The sequence below is a fragment of the Rattus norvegicus genome, chromosome 3 (assembly GCF_021556685.1).
Source record: "Rattus norvegicus strain SHRSP/BbbUtx chromosome 3, alternate assembly SHRSP_T2T, whole genome shotgun sequence".
Classification (NCBI taxonomy): Eukaryota; Metazoa; Chordata; class Mammalia; order Rodentia; family Muridae; genus Rattus; species Rattus norvegicus.
The window spans coordinates 52,683,322-52,706,163 of record NC_141536.1 but is presented as its reverse complement, the minus strand read 5'-3'; the positions used below and the strand labels follow the sequence as shown (position 1 = coordinate 52,706,163).

The following is a 22,842-nucleotide window of genomic DNA, read 5'->3' as shown; positions in this document are numbered from 1 at the left end:
AAAGAAATTGAAGAAGTCCTCAGAAGATGGAAAGATCTCCCATGCTCATGGATTGGCAGTATTAATATAGTAAAAATGGCCATTTTACCAAAAGCGATCTACAGATTCAATGCAATCCCCATCAAAATGCCAATCCAATTCTTCAAAGAGCTAGACAGAACAATGTGCAAATTCATCTGGAATAACAAAAAACCCAGGATTTCTAAAGCTATACTCAACAATAAAAGGACTTCAGGGGGAATCACTATCCCTGAACTCAAGCAGTATTACAGAGTAATAGTGATAAAAACTGCATGGTATTGGTACAGAGACAGACAGACAGACCAATGGAACAGAATTGAAGACCCAGAAATAAACCCACACACCTATGATCACTTGACTTTTGACAAAGGAGCCAAAACCATCCAATGGAAAAAAGATAGCATTTTCAGCAAATAGTGCTGGTTCAACTGGAGGTCAACATGTAGAAGAATGCAGATCGATCCATGCTTATCACCCTGTACAAAGCTTAAGTCAAAGTGGATCAAGGACTTCCACATCAAACCAGATACACTCAAACTAATAGAAGAAAAACTAGCGCAGCATCTTGAACACATGGGTACTGGAAAAAATTTCCTGAACAAAACACCAATGACTTATGCTCTAAGATCAAGAATCGACAAATGGGATCTCATAAAACTGCAAAGCTTCTGTAAGGCAAAGGACACTGTGGTTAGGACAAAACGGCAACCAACAGATTGGGAAAAGATCTTTAACAATCCTACAACAGATAGAGGGCTTATATCCAGAATATACAAGGAACTCAAAAAGTTAGACTGCAGGGAGACAACCCTATTAAAAAATGGGGTTCAGAGCTAAACAAAGAATTCACAGCTGAGGAATGCTGAATGGCTGAGAAACACCTAAAGAAATGTTCAACATCTTTAGTCATAAATGAAATGCAAATCAAAACAACCCTGAGATTTCACCTCACACCAGTGAGAATGGCTAAGATCAAAAACTCAGGTGACAGCAAAAGCTGGCAAGGATTCAGAGAAAGAGGAATACTCCTCCATTGTTGGTGGGATTGCAGACTGGTACAACCATTCTGGAAATCAGTCTGGAGGTTCCTCAGAAAATTGGACATTGAACTGCCTGAGGATCCAGCTATACCTCTCTTGGGCATATACCCAAAAGATGCCCCAACATATAAAAAAGACACGTGCTCCACTATGTTCATCGAAGCCTTATTTATAATAGCCAGAAGCTGGAAAGAACCCAGATGCCCTTCAACAGAGGAATGGATACAGAAAATGTGGTACATCTACACAATGGAATATTACTCAGCTATCAAAAACAATGACTTTATGAAATTCGTAGGCAAATGGTCAGAACTGGAAAATATTATCCTGAGCGAGGTAACCCAATCACAGAAAAACACACATGGTATGCACTCATTGATATGTGGCTATTAGCCCAAATGCTTGAATTACCCTAGATGCCTAGAACAAATGAAACTCAAGACGGATGATCAAAATGTGAATGCTTCACTCCTTCTTTAAAAGGGGAACAAGAATACCTTAGCAGGGAAGAGAGAGGCAAAGATTAAAACAGAGGCAGAAGGAACATCCATTCAGAGCCTGCCCCACATGTGGCACATACATATACAGCCACCCAATTAGATAAGATGGATGAAGCAAAGAAGTGCAGGCCGACAGGAGCCGGATGTAGATCGCTCCTGAGAGACACAGCCAGAATACAGCAAATACAGAGGCGAATGCCAGCAGCAAACCACTGAACTGAGAATAGGACCCCCGTTGAAGGAATCAGAGAAAGAACTGGAAGAGCTTGAAGGGGCTCGAGACCCCATATGTACAACCATGCCAAGCTACCAGAGCTTCCAGGGACTAAGCCACTACCTAAAGACTATACATGGACTGACCCTGAACTCTGACCTCATAGGTAGCAATCAATATCCTAGTAAGAGCACCAGTGGAAGGGGAAGCCCTGGGTCCTGCTAAGACTGAACCCCCAGTGAACTAGACTGTTCAGGGTAGGGCGGCAATGGGTGGAGGGTGGGGAGGGGAACACCCATAAGGAAGGGGAGGGGGAAGGGGGATGTTTGCCCGGAAACCGGGAAGTGAATAACACTCGAAATGTATATAAGAAATACTCAAGTTAATAAAAAAAAAAAAAGATTTTACTCCTAGCTGCCTGTAAGCCAATCTTACACTACCAGCCTTCAGGTGAAGATGTTAAACTCATGAACTCTCAGCTCTGCTCACACCATGCCTGCCTACAGGCTGCCATGTTCAGGATAGTGGTCTGAACTTCTGAACCTGTAAGCCAGCCCCAATTAAATGTTGTCCTTTATAAGACTTGCCTTGGTCATGTTGTCTGTTCACATCAGTAAAACCCTTACTAAGACAGAAGTTGGTACCAGGGACTGGGGTATTGCTGTGATAGGCCTGACCATGCTTTTATTTGGAATAATGTGGATTTTGGGATTTTGGATTTGGAAAGCAGTGGAATGGTATAAATGGGGCTTAATGAGAAATCCTAGTAGAACTATGGAAGAATTTGTTACTGAGAGTGATTTGAATTGTGTGTACCTGGCCCAAGAAGTTTCAGGGGAAAATTTCAATATGTGGCCTAGAGACTGTTTTGGTGAAGAATGTGGCTACTTTTCGACCTTGTCTGAAGAGTCTGCCTGAGGCTAAGGTGAAGAGACTCAGATTAATTGCAATGACAAAGGATGTCTCAGAAATACCCATCATAGACTTTGTTCTCTGGTTAAGTCTTATGAAGGGCATTTTAAACAATCATAGCAAGCTAAGAAAGGAAAAATATATAATATATATGGTCCAAATATTAAAGGAAGATCAGGAAATGAAATGGAGCCCAATCCAGTGTTCTAGGAGATAGCAGATTAAGGAAGTGGGATTTTGGGGCAAGATCCTACCCAGCTAAATTTAGATCCAGGCTTGGTGGTACACAATTTTAATCTCAGGAGATAAAGCCAGGCAGATTTCTGAGTTCAAGGTCAGTCTGGGACAGAGCAAGTTTTAGATGAAGAAAAGCTTAAGTCCAAGCAGGGTGGTACACATCTTTAATTCCAGGAGATAGGCATGCAGACCTCTGAGTTTAAAGTCAATCTACAGAGAAAGTTCCAGGACAGCTAAGCTTAGACAGTGAAGGAGTTAGAAAACAGAAAACTGGTGATAACAAGGGGGCCAAATTTCTGCTCCAGGAAGCAGCAGAACTCAGCAGCTTTGATCATTTGGCTCTGGCTTTATTGTCAAGAGAAGGATACTGCTGGGACAATTGCTACTGGTTAGCTGGACTTAAGAAATTAGCTGTGATTAAGAAGGGACTAGCATCACTGAAGTGTAATCTTCTGGGAAGTGTTTTCTGAGAGCATAAAGATGTGTTCCAGAGATAGCCAAGGTTGTGCCTCATGGTGCAGCTGTACTTGGTAATGTGTAAAAGTCACCCAGGTGGCACTGGATTTGAAGGCATGAAGGGTTCATGAAGAGCAGCTGAGGTTTGGCACTGGAGAGGCCATGGAAGGCCATTGGTAAAGGTACAGCTTGTTGCAGTTGATGGTCCAGGACAGATGGATTCACGCAAGGATTTGAGGTTTGGCATCATGAAGAGAGCCTATGAGAGACTATTGATGAAGCCTAGTTGCAGCAGAAGACCCAGCGTTTTGGAGATGCCAGACCATGGGATGATCACCAAGAACAGCATTGGCAGTGGAGTGGATCAACCTGAGCTTAGAATGGTACAGAGGGCAGAGCTGGAGAAGTGACCCAAGCCCTTTGGAGGAGCCCAGAAGATCATGTGTGGATCCCAGACATTGAAACAAGAAGCTGCAACATTGAAGCTGCCCTGGAGACCTCAAGATTTTTGAGATGCCAGAGCCATAGGATATCTTCTGAGAAGTGCTGCTAAAGGGAGTGGAACCAGCCCAGGTGCACTGTGTCATGCTTCACACCATTGGAAGGGACAGAGAGGAGAACCTGAGACCCTGTGTACATCCCAGAACTTCAGCAAACACTCAGTGGTTCCATTCTCCCAAACTCCATTTCACTAACACTCACACCTCACTGCCTTTCAGTGAAGTACTCAGCAGTAGACCACTCATGCTTCAGTGGATATTCCACCACTGCACACATGTGGGCAGCCACAGTTAGCTGAAGTGTAGTATTATTACACACTGTAACAAAACTACAAGGGATCTGACATCCTCTTCTGGCCTCTGCAGTCACGCACATGCAAATGTGAATATACAGATACAGACAGACAGACACACATACACAAATGAGAAAAACAAATCTTTAACTGCAAAAGGCTCATGATGTTTAGAGGGAGACATATTTATGGAGAGGCGGAGAGGTGAGTGAGGGTAGACATGATCTAAATACATTGCACACATGTATAAAATCCTTGAAGATTAAATAGAACATATAATAAAAACAAACAAAAGTTCTTCTGTGTAAGTAAACATGCATTTGTATCAACTTTGTTTTTTTTTTAAATAACCTTTTAAAGTGTTAAGCAGGAATCAACAGCCAAGATTTACAATGAATAATATGTAAGTAAAAATCTCAGAATTTAATTTTCAGGGGTGTGGGGATAGTGTCTCTGTACTGTGTGGAAGCACCAACTGCCAATAAAAATCTGACAGCCAATAATCTGAGGCAGGATTAGAAGGTGGGACATCCAGCAGATAGAGAAAGGGACTCTGGGAAATAGGCAGGCACAGGAAGATTGCCCATCTGGACTAGGAGGAAGTCAGATGTATGGAACAGAGGAGAGGTAACTAACCACATGGCAGACACAGAATAGTATAAACCAGGTAATAAAAGTTATGAGCCAGTTGAGTAACAAACCTGGCTTATAGCTTGGGCATTTATTCATAAATAATTATAAGCCTGTGAGTCAATATTTGTGAACTGGGGTTGGCGAGGGTTGCAGGAGGAGAACTCGTGGTTACACAGGGGACAAAATTAAACTGATACAGTGCACTTACATGATACAATTCAATGTTTCTGCTCCAAAATGGCCTGCATGTACAGTAGAGGCCACATGACACGGTCTGGCATAATGGTAGAGTAGATGGCTCAAGTCCGTGGGAGCACAGGCTTACAACATTAGTGCAATGCTGAGACTTCCAAGATGCCTCTTTCCCTGTTATGATTTTATCCTTAAGGACTCCCTGCACTAAACTGAGTAGCAATTATACATCAAATTATTTAAACAAATGGAAAAGTAGGACTTTTTACCTTATTTATATCATTTCTGAGACGCTGCAACTCCATATCTTGTGCTCTGAGGCGCAGTTCAAATTGTTGCTTTTCTCTTGTGTACTGTTGCTCCTTTTCAGTTAATTGTTTCTTCATTTTTTCATAGCAACTATCGGCATTTCTTTGTTGCACTTCTTGTTTTTCAGCCGATCTTCAAATTGAACATGCAGACAACAAAATTTCATTTTGGTAAAGAATAAGTTCATTTTATTATATTTTATATGTACTCTTCCTTTACAGTGTCATCCCTGCTTTCTCTGAAAAGCACATATGGAGTAGAAGGGTTGTAATTAAGGAGTGTTCAGGGAATTGACCCGTCTCTGTTACTAGCAATTTTGTGACTATAGAAAAGGATTTTTTAAAATTATTCAGAAAAGTGAAAAGTCGAGAACACATTTTTGTTGCTGCTGATAAATTATTGCTTTTTAAAAAATTCTAATAATGAGCTATTAGAATTATCAGAAAAATGAACCTTCTTATTGCTGCTTTGGAGAAAAACAGTATGAAAAATTATTCCTTCAAAGACATCACGTGCTATACAAATTAAAATCTCACACTCACACACACACACACATACACACAAAGAGAGAGAGAGAGAAGGAGGGAGGGAAGGAGAGAGAGAGAGAGAGAGAGAGAGAGAGAGAGAGAGAGAGAGAGAGAGAGAGAGAGCAGAGAAAGAAGTTAAACCATTAACAATAGGCAAAGAAGACGTGAAAATACACATTGCAAGGACAGGGTCCTATACGCCAGTGTAATTCTAAAATTAAATGCCAACCCCAAAATCATTCAACCAAAAAATTGGCTAATGAACTTTATAGACATTTCTCAAAATGAGAAACATGGAAGAAGTCCATGAGGTAACTCAGCACTTAAATATTTCCCTAAAACCTCTCTAGTCTGCCCCGACGGCTCCTTCACGCTGCTGCGGTGCGAGCAGCCGTACCCCACATCAGTGAGATCTAGTTGCTGCTCTTCTTTTTTGCTTCCGAGTTGCAGTTCTGCCTTTTCCGTCCCTCGTGGCTTCCTCAGCGCTTCGCTACCTTGGTTTCTCTTGCTCTTACTTTTCTCGATAAGCAATTCTGAGTGACTTTGGTTCCGTTCCATTATCATTTTATACGATTGAACTGCGTCCTGGATTTCCAATGGTTTCCCAGAATCTGCATCAGGAAAGAGTGGGTAGAAATTAAACACATGGACATTTCCTGTGGACACGGGCTGTACCTTTTCATAGTCTGTCATTCACGGTAAACGACTGCAGACCCAGTCCCTACAGACTGGAGTGCGTTATACTAAAATCTTCTGCTTTGAATGAACTGCTTTCATTTAGTTTAAATCTGGTAGAGAAGACAAATAAAATCACTGATATGAATGTATATATATGCCAAAGTAGAGTCCTAGGGTTCCACGGAATATCTTTTTTTCTACTGGACACAGGAAGACCTTCCATAGAAAGAGACAGCTCTACTAGGAATCGAAAGGATGAATAGGAAACATCTGGTCAGAAGGCGAAGAACATCCAATTTGGACAGTGGGCTGGGACTTTGCTGTGATTCCTCTCTAGGCAAGGAGGAGAAATAGACTCTGATCTGTTTCATGGAAACATAAAGCACTACAGAGAATGTAAGAGCTGGGAGATGGGGAGCAGGGCGGGGACATATGTCTGTCCATTGCAGTCAGCGACTCACAGCAGCTGTGGTTACCTGCAGAGACAGAGCTTTATGCACCACATTGTTTTCTGAGGAGCTCCTGGCAGTTAATGGTCACTGGAGGAAGGGAGGGATTATTTCTCCGCAAGGGTATGGCCACTAGAACATTGCTCTGTGCTCCAGTAAACAACCCCACATCCATGCTCACTCAAGCAAACCTAATTAAAATGTTTTAAGTCTTATAAAAAGGAACATAGAAAGGAAACTTGCTGGAGAGAAGGGATCCAGAGGAAGGGGGGGGAGGGTCATAAAGAAAGATAGAAGAAGGTGACCAAAATCAAATTACATTACACACATGCAAAAAATAGTCCAAGAAGAGATAAAAAAATTGAAAAGGTGAAAACCAACATATACCAAATAAATAATGAGATGGCGTGCTTTGGGTATGGAGAATAGTTATCTTTGATAAGTAAATAAGTCTTCCCTGCTAATGTCTAGGTTCCCTGGCATGAGAGGTTATTCAGGCCAATACATGTGAAAAAAACTGGTGCAGGTCAGACACCATAATTGCTCATAGAAGAATGAAACTTGATCTTCATCTCTCATCCTGCACAGCATTCAACTCCAAATGGATCAGAGACCTCAACATAAGATCCAGCACTCCGGATCAGACACCGGTGAAAGTGGCGACCATGCTTGAGCATATTGGCCAAGGAAAGGAATTTTGGAACAGGGGCCTGATAACCCAGGTGTTAAAACCAAAAATTGGTAAGTAGGATCTAATAAAACTAAAAAGTTTCTGTACAGCAAGGAATACTATCACTTCAGCAAAGAGGGAGCTTACAGAATGAGAAAAATTATTAAGCATGCATGAATCGTACCTAAAATATACAAAGACCTAAAAACAGGACATGGGGCTGGGGAGATGGGTCAGTGGTTATGATATGCTGCTCTTTCAAGGGTCCCGGGTTTGAGTCCCAGCACCCATATAGCAGCTGACAACCATGTGTAACTCCAGTTCCGGGGCACCCAGTACCTTTCTCTGGCCATCAGGAAGATGGGTTACAGCCACATAGGCAGGAAGGACACTGACACACATAAAATGAAAGTTTAATAGAAATGAGTTCTCAAAAGAGGAAACATAGAAGAGCAGTAAACATTTTTAAATGTTTAACATAATTACCTATCAGGGAAGTGCAAGTTAACTTTGAGATTTCATCTTACTTCACTTAGAATGGCAATAACAGCAGCAGCAGCAGCAGCAACAACAACAATTACTACTACTACTACTACTACTACTACTACTACTACTACTACTACTACTACTACTGGCACGGATGCAGGGGAAGAGAACACTTACTTACCCCTGGGATGAATGCAAACTGGTGTAGCCACTATGGAAATCAGTGAGGAAGTTCCTCAAAAAGTTAAAAGTAGAGCTCCCACATGATTCAGCTGTACCATATATCACACTATATATCATATACCATATATCTTAATACTATATCTACTATTGAGATAGAGCATCAACAATGTTCACTGATGTTTTATTCACAAGAGAAAATAGAAACAATTAAAAAGTTTAAGGGAAGAGGAGAGAAGAGGAGGGGGAGAGTAGCCACGAGACAACATGGACGCTGATGTTAAGATTCCACTCTGTACCTTTACAGGTGTTTATGAATGTTCTTAAGGGATGGATGTATACAGGGCTTTGTATGCTTAGGTGGGCAATTATATCCATCAATTAATTAATGGATAATAAAAGTGGAGCAAATGGAATAGTATTCAACTGTGAAGAAAAACAAAAGGATGCATTTTCACAGGACAATGGAAGGAGTTGGAAACAATTGCTCTTGAGTGAGGTAAGCCAGACTTACACATAGCACTTGTTTTCTCCCACTCGTGAATTTGGATTTAAATCTTCGAATATATGTGTTTCACTCACAATGCCCAAAGAAGTCAGGAAATTATGGAAGAGCCATTTTAGGTAGAGAGGCCTTCATGGTGGGCAGAGAGAAAGTGGAGGGATCGAGGTTTAGAGAGGATTAATGAAACATGAAGGGGTAAATTGGGGATGGCGAGTGGGAGACCAGGGTGGGGTGGGTAATATAGGTATGTTGTGGTCTGCCCTGGAGTTATCTGCATTTTGATGCTAATTCCGCTGCCCCAAGAATGGCTGCCTAGTCAGTACTCAGGACTCAGGTGACTTCCTCAGAACCTTTTCCCCATTTGATTTGTAAAATACAGGTGAGGGCTGGTACAGAATAGAATGAGGCCTGTCATTGGATAAGAAGGAAGAATGGGCGGGAGAAAACGTTTAAAGGAAGAGGAGAGAGGAGGAAGGGAAGAGTAGCCAGGAGACAACATGGAAACTGACGGTCCATGCTGTACCTTTACAGGCTGTTATGAATGTTCTTAAGGGATGGATGTGTACTGGGCTTTTTATGATTAGGTGGGCAATTATATCTTATCAATGGGATCAAAGGTTATTGTGCTGTGTGTTCTTTCATGTAGCGATTTAAGTGTAAGAAAATGTGGGGTGGCTAGAGACACTGGGCTGCCGTGGAATTGGGATGTGTGCTTCTGGTAAGATATCTAGCAGATATCTTGGGGCACTGTGGTGCTGGACCTAGTGGGGGATAAAAGACAGCATTTTATTTTTTATATTTTTACAACAACATAGGTAGCTAATGAAAACACTATAGACATTATTAAAACTTCTACGGAAATATTTACTGCTGTAGAATCTTACACACACACACACACACACACACACACACACAAACACACACAAACGAGAGAGAGACAGAGAGAAAGAGAGAGACAGAGACAGAGACAGAGAGGAGAGTGTTCTGGGGGAAGAGAGAGAGAGAGAGAGAGAGAGAGAGAGAGAGAGAGAGAGAGAGAGAGAGAGAGAGTTAAATGGAGTTCCCCTTTAACAACCGTGTCCCTACTAGATAGACACTGCAGGTTAATAAATATAAAGCTTGGTGCTAGAGTCTGAGTAACAGTTTTGGAATTGTTAGCCAGTGAACTCCCATAAACCCTAAACCACAAACATTACAAGTTACTGCCAATGCCGTGGTTGTTCTGCAGCATTTGACAGTAAAATCCTTTGCTGAAAACACCATGAAGTTGAGTCATAGAACATGGAGAAATTAAGCTATAACTTGCTGGAAGATTACAGGCTGGCTTTCATAGGGCTGGAGGGCTCTGCTTGTTTCCATGGGAGAAAAGTAATCTTATCCACCTTGAGTCCTAAGAGCTAAAGATAACCCTGGCCTAGTAAGCTATGCCCAGTGGTGCACCAGGGATATCATAGGAGCAACTAATCACTCTCTGATTGGATGTAAGTCTTATTCCACAAGATGAAACCCACTTCTGGTACCATTACAGGGCTAAGAACTTGCAGTTAGAAATAGAAATTCAGAGACCTTAGGAGAGAGCCTACTGTTACTCTGCTGACTCAACATAGTATTAAATCTATTCATAAGAACTTATTATTATAACTATAGGTTAATGCATTTCTCAATTCTCCCTGTTTTGAACAGAATTATAATAAGGGTGAGAAAAAATGTGTGCAGAGATATGTTGAAAAATGTGTTAGCTGATTTAAAGTTGTATATTTTGTGGCTGTAGACAAATCAGCTGCAAACAAAATGTAGCAATTAAAAATGTTTTGTTCTTTTTGTTTGTTTTGTTCTGTTGAGACAGAATTTCTCTGTGTAGCCCTGGCTGTCCTGGGGCTTGCTCTGCAAACCAGGCTGGCCTCGAACTCAAGAGATTCACTTGTCTCTGCCTCCTGAGTGCTGGGATTAAAAGTTTGTGCCCAGCATTGCCCAGAAAAATTTGGCAATTGTTAATAAGCAATCAATTTTCTCACTGCAAAGGTAGAAATTGAAGATGACATCAGAAGGAGTGGATGCTCATACTCACGGGATATTAGAATTTATATTACAAAACAGATATATGTCTGAAAATGATAATAAAGTAGTACAATCTTTTCCAAAACCCTGATGAGATTTTTAACAGGATGAGGTAAAAAGTTAGAATTTAGAAGGAATACAAATGGCCAAGGTAGTCTCAGGGAGCAGTGTTAAGGCTGACCTACAGCAAAGCTACAGAGTCATGGTAACAAGAACAGCATGGCACCAGCACAGCAGAAGGACACACTGCAAGAATAGAATGTGGTCTCAGAAATGGACCCAACCTCCTAGAGATTCTTTTACTTTTGACAGTTTCCAAAAAGCCAACATCTTTGAAAATGTACAAGGAAAATAGTAGGTTAACCTGCATCCCTACGTCTCACACTACACCAAAAAATATAAATAGGTAAAAGTCCTCATGGACAGGCCAAATTCTGACTTTGAAGATTGCCTCAGTATTTTACTAAAGGTCTTAGGTTTATGCAGTGGCCTTACCTTTATAGTTCATTTGAAGTTGGTTAACTATCATCAGTATGTTGTCATAATCAGGCAAATCATCGTCCTCAGAGAGGGATTCGGATAACTGGTCATCCATAGAATCCATGTATTTTAGAGCCTGTAAAATAAACAATGTAACCTTGGAAAGTCCTCAAATACTTACACTACATGATAAAGGCACCAAAATATCTCACCTATTCATATTTTTATGATTATAATTTCTCATAGATATGAAAGAATGTGATTATCAAGGATTATCAATGACTAGTCTTTGCCACTATTTGAACTTTTCAATATAAATTTCACTAGATAACAAAATATTCTAGACTTTTTCACCTTAGCTTCTATCATGTATTTATTTCACCTGTATTTCATACTATGTCAGTTCATTTGTAAATTATTGAGTGAGATTCTGTTTTAAATTTGTTTTACAATACCTTATTCTTTCCGTCGGATGTTTTCTTATTCAGCCTACAAAGAAGAGAAAAGTTTCTGCTCAACATTTAAATATGAAAAGAACAGATAATATTGAAAACTACCATATTTATAGAAACCACAAGCATTTATTTCTCCTACTCAAAAATTCATAAATTATTTCAAATGTGATAAAATTCTACAAGTGAGATTCAGTAAAATACAAAGTAACATGGAAACCATTTTTTTTTTACTAAAACTATACAGATAAATTCTGAGCAAACATTCTGAGAGCAAATGCAACAAGAAAATATAATATTATTAGTTCTGTTTTATGAAAAGAAATATGTTGACTTTCATTATTACCATTTTCTATAAAAATAAATCTTTATGGATGTTAACCACAATTGAAAAGCAATCTATAAGTACCCAAAGAAGGAAATCCTCTTGTAGTGAAGATAGGAGTTAGCTTAGTAGAGACCTTCACCGCAATCTAAATTCGATTTAATTCTTCACAATGATTATATGACAGAAGTGACAGTATTTTATAAATGAAAGGAGTAGACTAAGAAAGACCTATGCACAAATAGAACATCAGTGGCAGAATGAATTCAAACCCAAGAATGCCAGCGATAGGTTTCTTATTACTTTGTGAACATTGTATCTGTCTTCAATTATTTTAGTTCAAACAATGGTAGGTAAATTTAAATTATTATTATATTTTTTTTGTGGCTATTTTATTTATTTGCATTTCAAATGTTATCTCCTTTCCCAGTTTCCCCTCTGGAAACCCTCCTAACCTATCCTCCCCCTGTTTCTATGAGGGTGCGCCCCCACCCACCCACCCAATTCCTGACTCCCCACTCTGTCATTCCCCTACACTGGGGCATCGAGCTTTCCCAGGACTAAGGGCCTCTCCTCCCATTGGTGTCCTTTTTTTTTCCTGTTATAAAGTGATTTTATTAAATTGATTTAAACATACTGTAGGTCAAATAATATTTTTGAAGATAACAATTATGGACTTTAAAGCTTGACATAAAATTAGTAGCTTCAAAAGTGTTAGTTGTATCCCCCAGCAACAGCATGATAAAATAATTCAACTATGTAGAAATATAGAACTCTAGGACTAGCTGGAAGTTGGGAAATCATTTAGTCCAGTGTCCTCATTCTGTGAGAAAACTAGACCTGAAGACTAAGCAATTTTCCCAAGCTTATATACCTAATAGTAATAAAGCTAGAAATCAAACCAATTTTCCCTAAACTAAAATTCTATTGATGATATTTCAACTGGCTCTCTATCAACTAAATCTATCCAGGCTTTTCTCTAATGCTGCACACTGTTGTGACACGGAAGTGTAAGACACTACAGGAAATTGCTGTGGTGGCCGTGAGGCCAGGAAGGGGCTTTGTTAGCCAATAGCCCTCTGAGGAAAGGGGGAAGACAGTGACCAGTGGGCCAAAGGCTTGCCTGAAGGTGTCTACATAGAAACACACAGTGACAGATTCATTCTTAAACCCCACCCACTCCCACTATGTGCTCCTGCAAAGCCCTCTATGCACCAAGGCTTCAGTTTTACAAAAAACCTCTTCCAGCCAAACACCAAAAAACAAAGCAAAACAACAACAAAACCCAAAAAACAAAAAACAAAAAAACCCCAAGCAAAGCAGTCTCAATTTCTAACCATCTGGGAAGTTCTTTATCCAGTCTTAGATGGCTGGCAGAAGCCACCAGACCAGTCACCCACTTCAAATTTACAGGTCATTAGCTTCCCCAAAGACTTCCTGAGCAAAGGACTGCATGTGGGAGACAGAGAATGGGAAAGAGAAGGAAACGGAACTGGGAGCTTTGTGTAGGTGTCACTGGGGACTTCTGGTCTTCTCAACATGCCTTGAGTTCTTCCATGAATTTTACCATCAGTCAATAGAAATAAAAATAAACACAACAGGCCCATAAATGCTAGCCATTAAAAGCTCATGGCTCAGCACCTCCCCTCCGCACACACCTCCTCCAGCACCGGCATCTCCTCCCCAGAGCCAGCAGCACCTGTGCTGTGTGCTGTCATTGCTCCTGTCACCTGACCCCAGCACCTTCAGCGCAGAGTTCCTGACTCTTGCTACCTGGCCCCCCAACCCCCTCTACGTATCATCCTAGTTTCTCATAGCACTTAATCACTATCGCAAACTACATTATTTATGTGTCAACTCACTTATCCCGTCTCCTCCAGAGGTGAATTTCATGACCCAGTGGCATTCCTGGCACCCAGTACATGTCTGACACCCAAGAGGCATTCAATAAATACTCAGTGAATGAATGAGTGGATCAGTAATGCACACTCATGCCTAAAAAGAACTGTATATGTGATTCATGATGATGCCTACACGTTATTGCCTGAGATGACAGATTCATCCTCAGTGACTCCCCAGTCAGCCCTCTCAAGGCCTTCCTAGCTAGTAGGGAATCCCACCACTTACAAAAGGAGCCTGAGAGGGTCACCCTTGAAGTTGGCAAGCTCAGTTTACTTGCTCCTTCCTCCCCGATATATACATTCAACTACTTTTTTTAAAAAAAATTCAAGTTGGAGCATGTGACAAAGCCACTAGGAAATAAGTCTAACTTAGAGACACAGTGATCAGCAGAGTCCACGAAACTAAGGAAAAGCCCCAGGGCATGGACACCTGCCAGTGACTCCTGGTCAGCTGAGTGAGTGCACATTGTGACTTCCTAAAATCTAAAATGGAGTCTAATGCCATCTAGGAAGTAAGTGTTATAGTTACTCTGAGGACACGAGGTAAAGTGGATTCAGAAATAACGGGAAATATGGAAAGCTATGTCTGGGTTGAGTCAAATGGCAACCTCAGAAATACCAGGCCTCGGCCTGCACGGGAGCTGTCCATCTTTAAATGCACTGACGGGCAGGTGGCCTTGAGCAGAGGAAGGAGCGCCTGGCGCTGCCTGGAAGCACAGCACAGACGGGCGACTGAGCGAGCGGCTGAGCGAGGCTCATGGGTTTGGAGTATTACTTCAACTGCTGTGACATGTCGCCAGAGTCTCAGGAAACACCACCCCCGTGACAGGGACACAAGGCTCCATCTTGGGCACAAACAGAGAATCCCGAGTTCAGAAAAACACAACTTCACCTAAAGCTCCTCAGAAAGAATGTTTCCTGGGGACTGCTGTGGCTGTTCCTGGGTTCCATGTAGGTGAATTCGAGGTTTCCTTCTTAGTGGCACTTACGGGTTTAAGATTTTTAATTCTTAGCAAAACATTTTTATATAACTGATATTTTGAGATGGTTTCTCTCCTTGGTGTGTACTCTCCTCCCATTGATGTCCTACAAGGCCATCCTCTGCTACACATGCAGCTAGAGCCATGGGTCCGTCCATGTGTACTCTTTGGTTGGTGGTTTAGTTTCTGGGAGCTCTGGGGGGTCTGGTTGGTTGATATTATTGTCCCTCCTATGGGTTGCAAACCCCTTCAGCTCCTTCATTCTTTTTTTAAACTCCTCAACTGGGGAACCCCATGATCAGTCCAATGGTTTGCTGCAAGCATTTGCCTCTTTATTTGTCAGACTCTGACAGAACTTCTCAGGACACAGCTATATCAGGTTCCTGTCAGCAAGCACTTCTTGGCATCCAAAATAGTGTCTGGGTTTGGTGGCTGTAGGTGGAATGGGTTCCCACAAATGGGGTGGTCTCTGGATGGCCTTTCCTTCAATCTCCACTCCCCACTGTGTCTTCATATATCCTCCCTTGAATATTTTGCTCCCCCACCTAAGAAGGACTAAAGCATCCACACTTTGGTCATTCATCTTGAGCTTCATGTGATCTGTAGATTGTATCTTTGGTAATCTGAGCTTTGGGGCTAATATCCACTTATCAGGAATGCATACCATGAGTATATTTTTGTGATTGGATTATCTCATTCAGGATGATATTTTCTAATTCTATTAATTTGCCTAAGAATTTCATGAAGTCATTGTTTTTAATAGTTTTAGTAGTCATTGGTAAATATACCACATTTTCTGTATCCATTCCTCTACTGAGGGACATCTGGAGTGTTTCTAGTTCCTGACTATTATAAGTAAAACTGCTATGAACATGGTGCACCAGAGCATGTGTCCTTGTTATATGTTGGAGCATCTTTTGGGTATATGCCTAGGAGAGGTATAGCTCGGTCCTCAGGCAGTACTATGTCCAATTTTCTGAGGAACTGCAAGACTGATTTCCAGAATGGTTGTACCAGCTTGCAATCCCACCAACAATGGCGGAGTGTTCCTCTCTATCCACATCAGCAGCAGCATCTGCTGTCACCTGAGTTTTTGATCTTAGCCATTCTGACTGATGTGAGGTACAATCTCAGGGTTGTTTTGATTTGCATTTCCCTAATGACTAAGGATGTTGAGCATTTGTTTAGATGTTTCACAGCCATTCAGTATTCCTTGGCTGAGAATTTTGTCTAGCTCTGTACCCCATTTTTAATAGGATTATTTGGTTCTCTGGAGTCTAGCTTTTTGAATTATTTGTATATTTTGGATATTAGCCATCTATAGATGTAAAGATCTTTTCCCAATCTATTGGTTGCCATTTTGGCCTATTGACAATGTCTTTTGCCTTACAGAAGCTTCACAATTTTAAGAGGTCCCATTTGTCGATTCTTGATCCTAAAGCATAAGCCATTGGTGTTTTGTTCAGGAAATTTTCCCGTGTCCATGTGTTCAATCAAGGCTCTTCCTCCACTTTCTCTTCTGTTAGTTTCAGTGTATCTGGTTTTATGTTGAGGTCCTTAAGCCACTTGGACTTGAGTTTTGTACAAGGACATAAGAATGGATCAATTTACATTCTTCTACATGCTGATCTCCAGTTGAACCAGCACCATTTGTTGAAAATCCTATCTTTTTTTCACTGGATTGTTTTAGCTCCTTGGTCAAAGATCAAGTAACCATAGGTGTGTGGGTTCTTTCTGGGTCTTTAATTTTTTTTTTTTTGTGTTCCATGGTACCAGTATACTTAATTTTTTTTTCTTTTCTTTCTTTTTTTTTTTATTAACTTGAGTATTTCTTATATACATTTCGAGTGTTATTCCCTTTCCCGGTTTCCGGGCAAACATCCCCCTCCCCCCTCCCCTTCCTTATGGGTGTTCCCCTCCCAACCCTCCCCCCATTGCCGCCCTCCCCCCATAGACTAGTTCACTGGGGGTTCAGTCTTAGCAGGACCCAGGGCTTCCCCTTCCACTGGTGCTCTTACTAGGATATTCATTGCTACCTATGGGGTCAGAGTCCAGGGTCAGTCCATGTATATGGGTCTTTAATTCTATTCCATTGATCTACCTGCTTATTTTTGTACCAATACCATGCAGTTTTTTTTTTTTATCATGATTGCTCTGTAATACAGCTTGAGGTCAGGAATGGTGATTCCCCCAGAAGTTCCTTTATTGTTGAGAATAGTTTTCACTATCCTGGGATTTTTGTTATTCCAAATGAATTTACAAGTTGCTTTTTCTAGTTCTATGAAGAATTGAGTTGGAGTTTTGATGGGGATTGCATTGAATCTGAAGATTGCTTTCAGCAAGATGCCCATTTTCTATATTAATCCTACCAATGCATGAGCATGGGAGATCTTTCCGTCTTCTGAGATCTTTAATTTCTTTCTTCAGAGACTTGAAGTCCTTGTCATAGAGATCTTTCACTTGCTTAGAGTCACACCAAGGTATTTTATATTCTTTGTGAGTATTGTGAAAGGTGTTGTTCCCCTAATTTCTTTCTTTCTTTTTTTTTCATGAACATAAATACTTTAATAATGAACATCTAGTTTGGGGGCTCTTAAATTAATTTTTAAGTTACTAAGTAGTAGGTTTATGGTGGTATTTTCATACATATGCATAACTGTATTTTGTTATCACTTGTGCCTTTCCACAATGTTCTTTTTTTTTTTCATCTTTATTAAATTGGGTATTTCTTATTTACATTTCGATAGTTATTCCCTTTCCCGGTTTCTGGGGCCAATGTCTCCCTCCCCTTCTCTATGGGTGTTCCCCTCCCCATCCTCCCCCATTACCGCCCTCCCCTCAACAATCACGTTCACTGGAGGTTCAGTCTTGGCAGGGCTTCCCCTTCCACTGGTGCCCTTACTAGGCTATTCATTGCTACCTATGCGGTTGGAGCCCAGGGTCAGTCCATGTATAGTCTTTGAGTAGTGGCTTAGTCCCTGGAAGCTCTGGTTGGTTGGCATTGTTGTTCATATGGGGGTCTCAAGCCCCTTCAAGCTCTTTCAGTCCTTTCTAAGATTCCTTCAACAGGGGTCCCGTTCTCAGTTCAATGGTTTAATGATGGCATTCGCCTATGTATTTACTATATTCTGGCTGTGTCTCTGAGGAGAGATTTACATCTGGTTCCTGTCAGCCTGCACTTCTTTGCTTCATCCATCTTATCTGGTTTGGTGGCTGTATATGTATGGGCCACATGTGGGGCAGACTCTGAATGGGTGTTGCTTCTGCCTCTGTTCTACACTTTGCCTCCCTATTTCCTCCCAAGGGTATTCTTGTTCCCCTTTTAAAGAAGGAGTGAAGCATTCGCATTTTGGCCAGCCTGTTTATCCTTTGAGTAGAGGAAGGCTATTGACTTAAGTTAATTTTATATGCAGTCACTTTGCTAAAGTTGTTTATCAGGTTTAGGAGTTCTCTGGTGGAATTTTTGCATCACTTAAATATACTATCATATCATCTGCAAGTAGTGATATTTAGATTTCTTCCTTTCCAGTTTGTATCCCTTTGACTTCTTTTTGTTGTCTGATTGTTCTGGCTAGGACTTCGAGTACTATACTGAGTAGGTAGGGAGAGAGTGGGCAGACTTGTCTAGTCTCTGATTTTAGTGAGATTGCTTCAAGTTTCTCTCCATTTATTTTGTTTTTGGCTACTGGTTTGCTGTATATTGCTTTTACTATGTTTAGATATGGGTATTGATTGAATTCCAGATCTTTCTAAGACTTTTAACATGAAGAGGTGTTGAATTTTGTCAAATGTTTTCTCAGTATCTAATGAGATAATCATGTGGTTTTTTTCTTTGAGTTTGTTTATGTAGCAGATTATGTTGATGGATTTCTGTATATTGAAACATTCTTGCATCCCTGGGATGAAGCCTACTTGATCATGGTGAATGATCATTTTGATGTGTTCTTTGATTCAGTTTGCAAGAATTTTATTGAGTATTTTTGCATCAATATTCATGAGAAAAATTGGCCTGAAGTCCTCTTTCTTTGTAGGGTCTTTGTGTGGTTTAGGTTTAAGCATAATTGTGGCTTCATAGAAGGAATTGGTTAGTGTTCCTTCTGTTTCTTTTTTGAGGAATAGTTTGAGGAGTATTGGTATAAGGCTCTTTAAAGGTATGATAGAATTCTGCACTAACCCCATTTGGTCCTGGGCTGTTTTTTGTTGGGAGACTTTTAATGACTGCTTCTATTTCTTTAGGGGTTATGGGACTGTTTAGATGGGTTATTGTGTCCTGATTTAACTCTGGTACCAGGTATCTGTCCAGACAATTGTCCATTTCATCCAAATTTTCCAGTTTTCCTGAGTATAGGATTTTGTAATAGGATCTGATAATTTTTTGTGAATTTCCTCATTTTCTGTTGTTATGTCTCCCTCTTCATTTCTGATTTTGTTAATTTGGATACTTTCCCTGTACCTCTGTCTAGTCTGTTTAAGGGTTTATCTATCTTGTTGATATTTTTCTCAGAGAACCAGATCCTGGTTTTGTTGATTCTTTGTATAGTTCTTTTTGTTTCTACTTGATTGATTTCAGCTCTGAGTTTGATTATTTCCTGCTGTCTCCTCCTCTTTTCCTCTTGGGTGTATTTGCTTCTTTCTCTTCTAGAGCTTTCTTTTTTTTTTAATTTTTTTTTATTAACTTGAGTATTTCTTATTTACATTTCGAGTGTTATTCCCTTTCCCGGTTTCCGGGCCAACCTCCCCTAACCCCTCCACCTCCCCTTCTTTATGGGTGCTCCCCTCCCCATCCTCCCCCCATTGCCGCCCTCCCCCCAACAATCTAGTTCACTGGGGGTTCAGTCTTAGCAGGACCAAGGGCTTCCCCTTCCACTGGTGCTCTTACTAGGATATTCATTGCTACCTATGAGGTCAGAGTCCAGGGTCAGTCCATGTATAGTCTTTAGGTAGTGGCTTAGTCCCTGGAAGCTCTGGTTGCTTGGCATTGTTGTTCATATGAGGTCTCAAGCCCCTTCAAGCTCTTCCAGTTCTTTCTCTAATTCCTTCAACGGGGGTCCTGTTCTGAGTTCAGTGGTTTGCTGCTGGCATTCGCCTCTGTATTTGATGTATTCTGGCTGTGTCTCTCAGGAGAGATCTACATCCGGCTCCTGTCAGTCTGCACTCCTTTGCTTCATCCATCTTGTCTAATTGGATGGCTGTATATGTATGGGCCACATGTGGGGCGGGCTCTGAATGGGTGTTCCTTCTGTCTCTGTTTTAATCTTTGCTTCTCTATTCCCTGTCAAGGGTATTCTTGTTCCCCCTTTTAAAGAAGGAGTGAAGCATTCACATTTTGATCATCTGTCTTGAGTTTCATGTGTTCTATGCATCTAGGGTAATTCAAGCATTTGGGCTAATAGCCACTTATCAATGAGTGCATACCATGTGTGTTTTTCTGTGATTGGGTTACCTCACTCAGGATGATATTTTCCAGTTCCAACCATTTGCCTACGAATTTCATAAAGTCACCTTTTTTGATAGCTGAGTAATATTCCATTGTGTAGATGTACCACATTTTCTGTATCCATTCCTCTGTTGAAGGGCATCTGGGTTCTTTCCAGCTTCTGGCTATTATAAATAAGGCTGCGATGAACATAGTGGAGCAAGTGTCTTTTTTATATGTTGGGGTACCTTGTGGGTATATGCCCAAGAGAGGTATAGCTGGATCCTCAGGCAGTTCAATGTCCAATTTTCTGAGGAACCTCCAGACTGATTTCCAGAATGGTTGTACCAGTCTGCAATCCCACCAACAATGGAGGAGTGTTCCTCTTTCTCTGCATCCTCGCCAGCATCTGCTGTCACCTGAGTTTTTGATCTTAGCCATTCTCACTGGTGTGAGGTGAAATCTCAGGGTTGTTTTGATTTGCATTTCCCTTATGACTAAAGATGTTGAACATTTCTTTAGGTGTTTCTCAGCCATTTGGCATTCCTCAGCTGTGAATTCTTTGTTTAGCTCTGAACCCCATTTTTTAATAGGGTTATTTGTCTCCCTGCAGTCCAACTTCTTGAGTTCTTTGTATATTTTGGATATAAGCCCTCTATCTGTTGTAGGATTGGTAAAGATCTTTTCCCATTCTGTTGGTTGCTGTTTTTCCTAACCACAGTGTCCTTTGCGTTACAGAAGCTTTGCAGTTTTATGAGATCCCATTTGTTGATTCTTGATCTTAGAGCATAAGTCATTGGTGTTTTGTTCAGGAAATTTTTTCCAGTGCCCATGTGTTCAAGATGCTGCCCTAGTTTTTCTTCTATTAGTTTGAGTGTATCTGGTTTGATGTGGAGGTCCTTGATCCACTTGGACTTAAGCTTTGTACAGGGTGATAAGCATGGATCGTTTTGCAGTCTTCTACATGTTGACCTCCAGTTGAATCAGCACCATTTGCTGAAAATGCTATCTTTTTTCCATTGGATGGTTTTGGCTCCTTTGTCAAAAGTCAAGTGATCATAGGTGTGTGGGTTCATTTCTGGGTCTTCAATTCTGTTCCATTGGTCTATCTGTCTGTCTCTGTACCAATACCATGCAGTTTTTTTTTTATCACTATTGCTCTGTAATATTGCTTGAGTTCAGGGATAGTGATTCCCCCTGAAGTCCTTTTATTGTTAAGAATAGTTTTAGCTATCCTGGGTTTTTTGTTATTCCAGATGAATTTGCAATTTTTTCTGTCTAACTCTTTGAAGAATTGGATTGGTATCTTGATGGGGATTGCATTGAATCTGTAGATCGCTTTTGGTAAAATGGCCATTTTTACTATGTTAATCCTGCCAATCCATGAGCATGGGAGATCTTTCCATCTTCTGAGGTCTTCTTCAATTTCTTTCTCCAGAGTCTTGAAGTTCTTATTGTACAGATCTTTTACTTGCTTGGTTAAAGTCACACCGAGGTACTTTATATTATTTGGGTCTATTATGAAGGGTGTCGTTTCCCTAATTTCTTTCTTGGCTTGTTTCTCTTTTGTGTAGAGAAAGGCCACTGATTTATTTGAGTTAATTTTATACCCAGCCACTTTGCTGAAGTTGTTTATCAGCTTTAGTAGTTCTCTGGTGGAACTTTTGGGATCACTTAAATATACTACCATATCATCTGCAAATAGTGATATTTTGACTTCTTCTTTTCCGATCTGTATCCCCTTGACCTCCTTTTGTTGTCTGATTGCTCTGGCTAGAACTTCAAGAACTATATTGAATAAGTAGGGAGAGAGTGGGCAGCCTTGTCTAGTCCCTGATTTTAGTGGGATTGCTTCAAGTTTCTCTCCATTTAGTTTAATGTTAGCAACTGGTTTGCTGTATACGGGTTTTACTATGTTTAGGTATGGGCCTTGAATTCCTATTCTTTCCAGGACTTTTATCATGAAGGGGTGTTGAATTTTGTCAAATGCTTTCTCAGCATCTAATGAAATGATCATGTGGTTTTGTTCTTTCAGTTTGTTTATATAATGGATCACGTTGATGGTTTTCCATATATTAAACATTCCCTGCATGCCTGGGATGAAGCCTACTTGATCATGGTGGATGATTGTTTTGATGTGCTCTTGGATTCGGTTTGCCAGAATTTTATTGAGTATTTTTGCGTCGATATTCATAAGGGAAATTGGTCTGAAGTTCTCTTTCTTTGTTGGGTCTTTGTGTGGTTTAGGTATAAGAGTAATTGTGGCTTCATAGAAGGAATTCGGTAGTGATCCATCTGTTTCAATTTTGTGGAATAGTTTGGATAATATTGGTATGAGGTCTTCTATGAAGGTCTGATAGAATTCTGCACTAAACCCGTCTGGACCTGGGCTCTTTTTTGTTGGGAGACCTTTAATGACTACTTCTAT

The 22,842-nt window shown here is 40.7% G+C and overlaps 1 protein-coding gene across 1 annotated transcript in view; it reads right to left on the bottom strand.

Annotated features, from left to right (window-relative positions):
• The window catches only part of 4932414N04Rikl (RIKEN cDNA 4932414N04 gene like), a 240,381-nt gene that overhangs the window by 35,757 nt on the left and 181,782 nt on the right, over positions 1-22,842 (bottom strand). Inside the window, exons 65-68 of the mRNA XM_087654922.1 lie at positions 11,796-11,829; positions 11,356-11,476; positions 6,232-6,445; positions 5,268-5,439 (exon numbers count right to left, since the gene is read on the bottom strand). Of these exons, the coding sequence (XP_087511048.1) occupies positions 5,268-5,439; positions 6,232-6,445; positions 11,356-11,476; positions 11,796-11,829 (541 nt within the window). The remainder of the gene's footprint in view (positions 1-5,267; positions 5,440-6,231; positions 6,446-11,355; positions 11,477-11,795; positions 11,830-22,842) is intronic.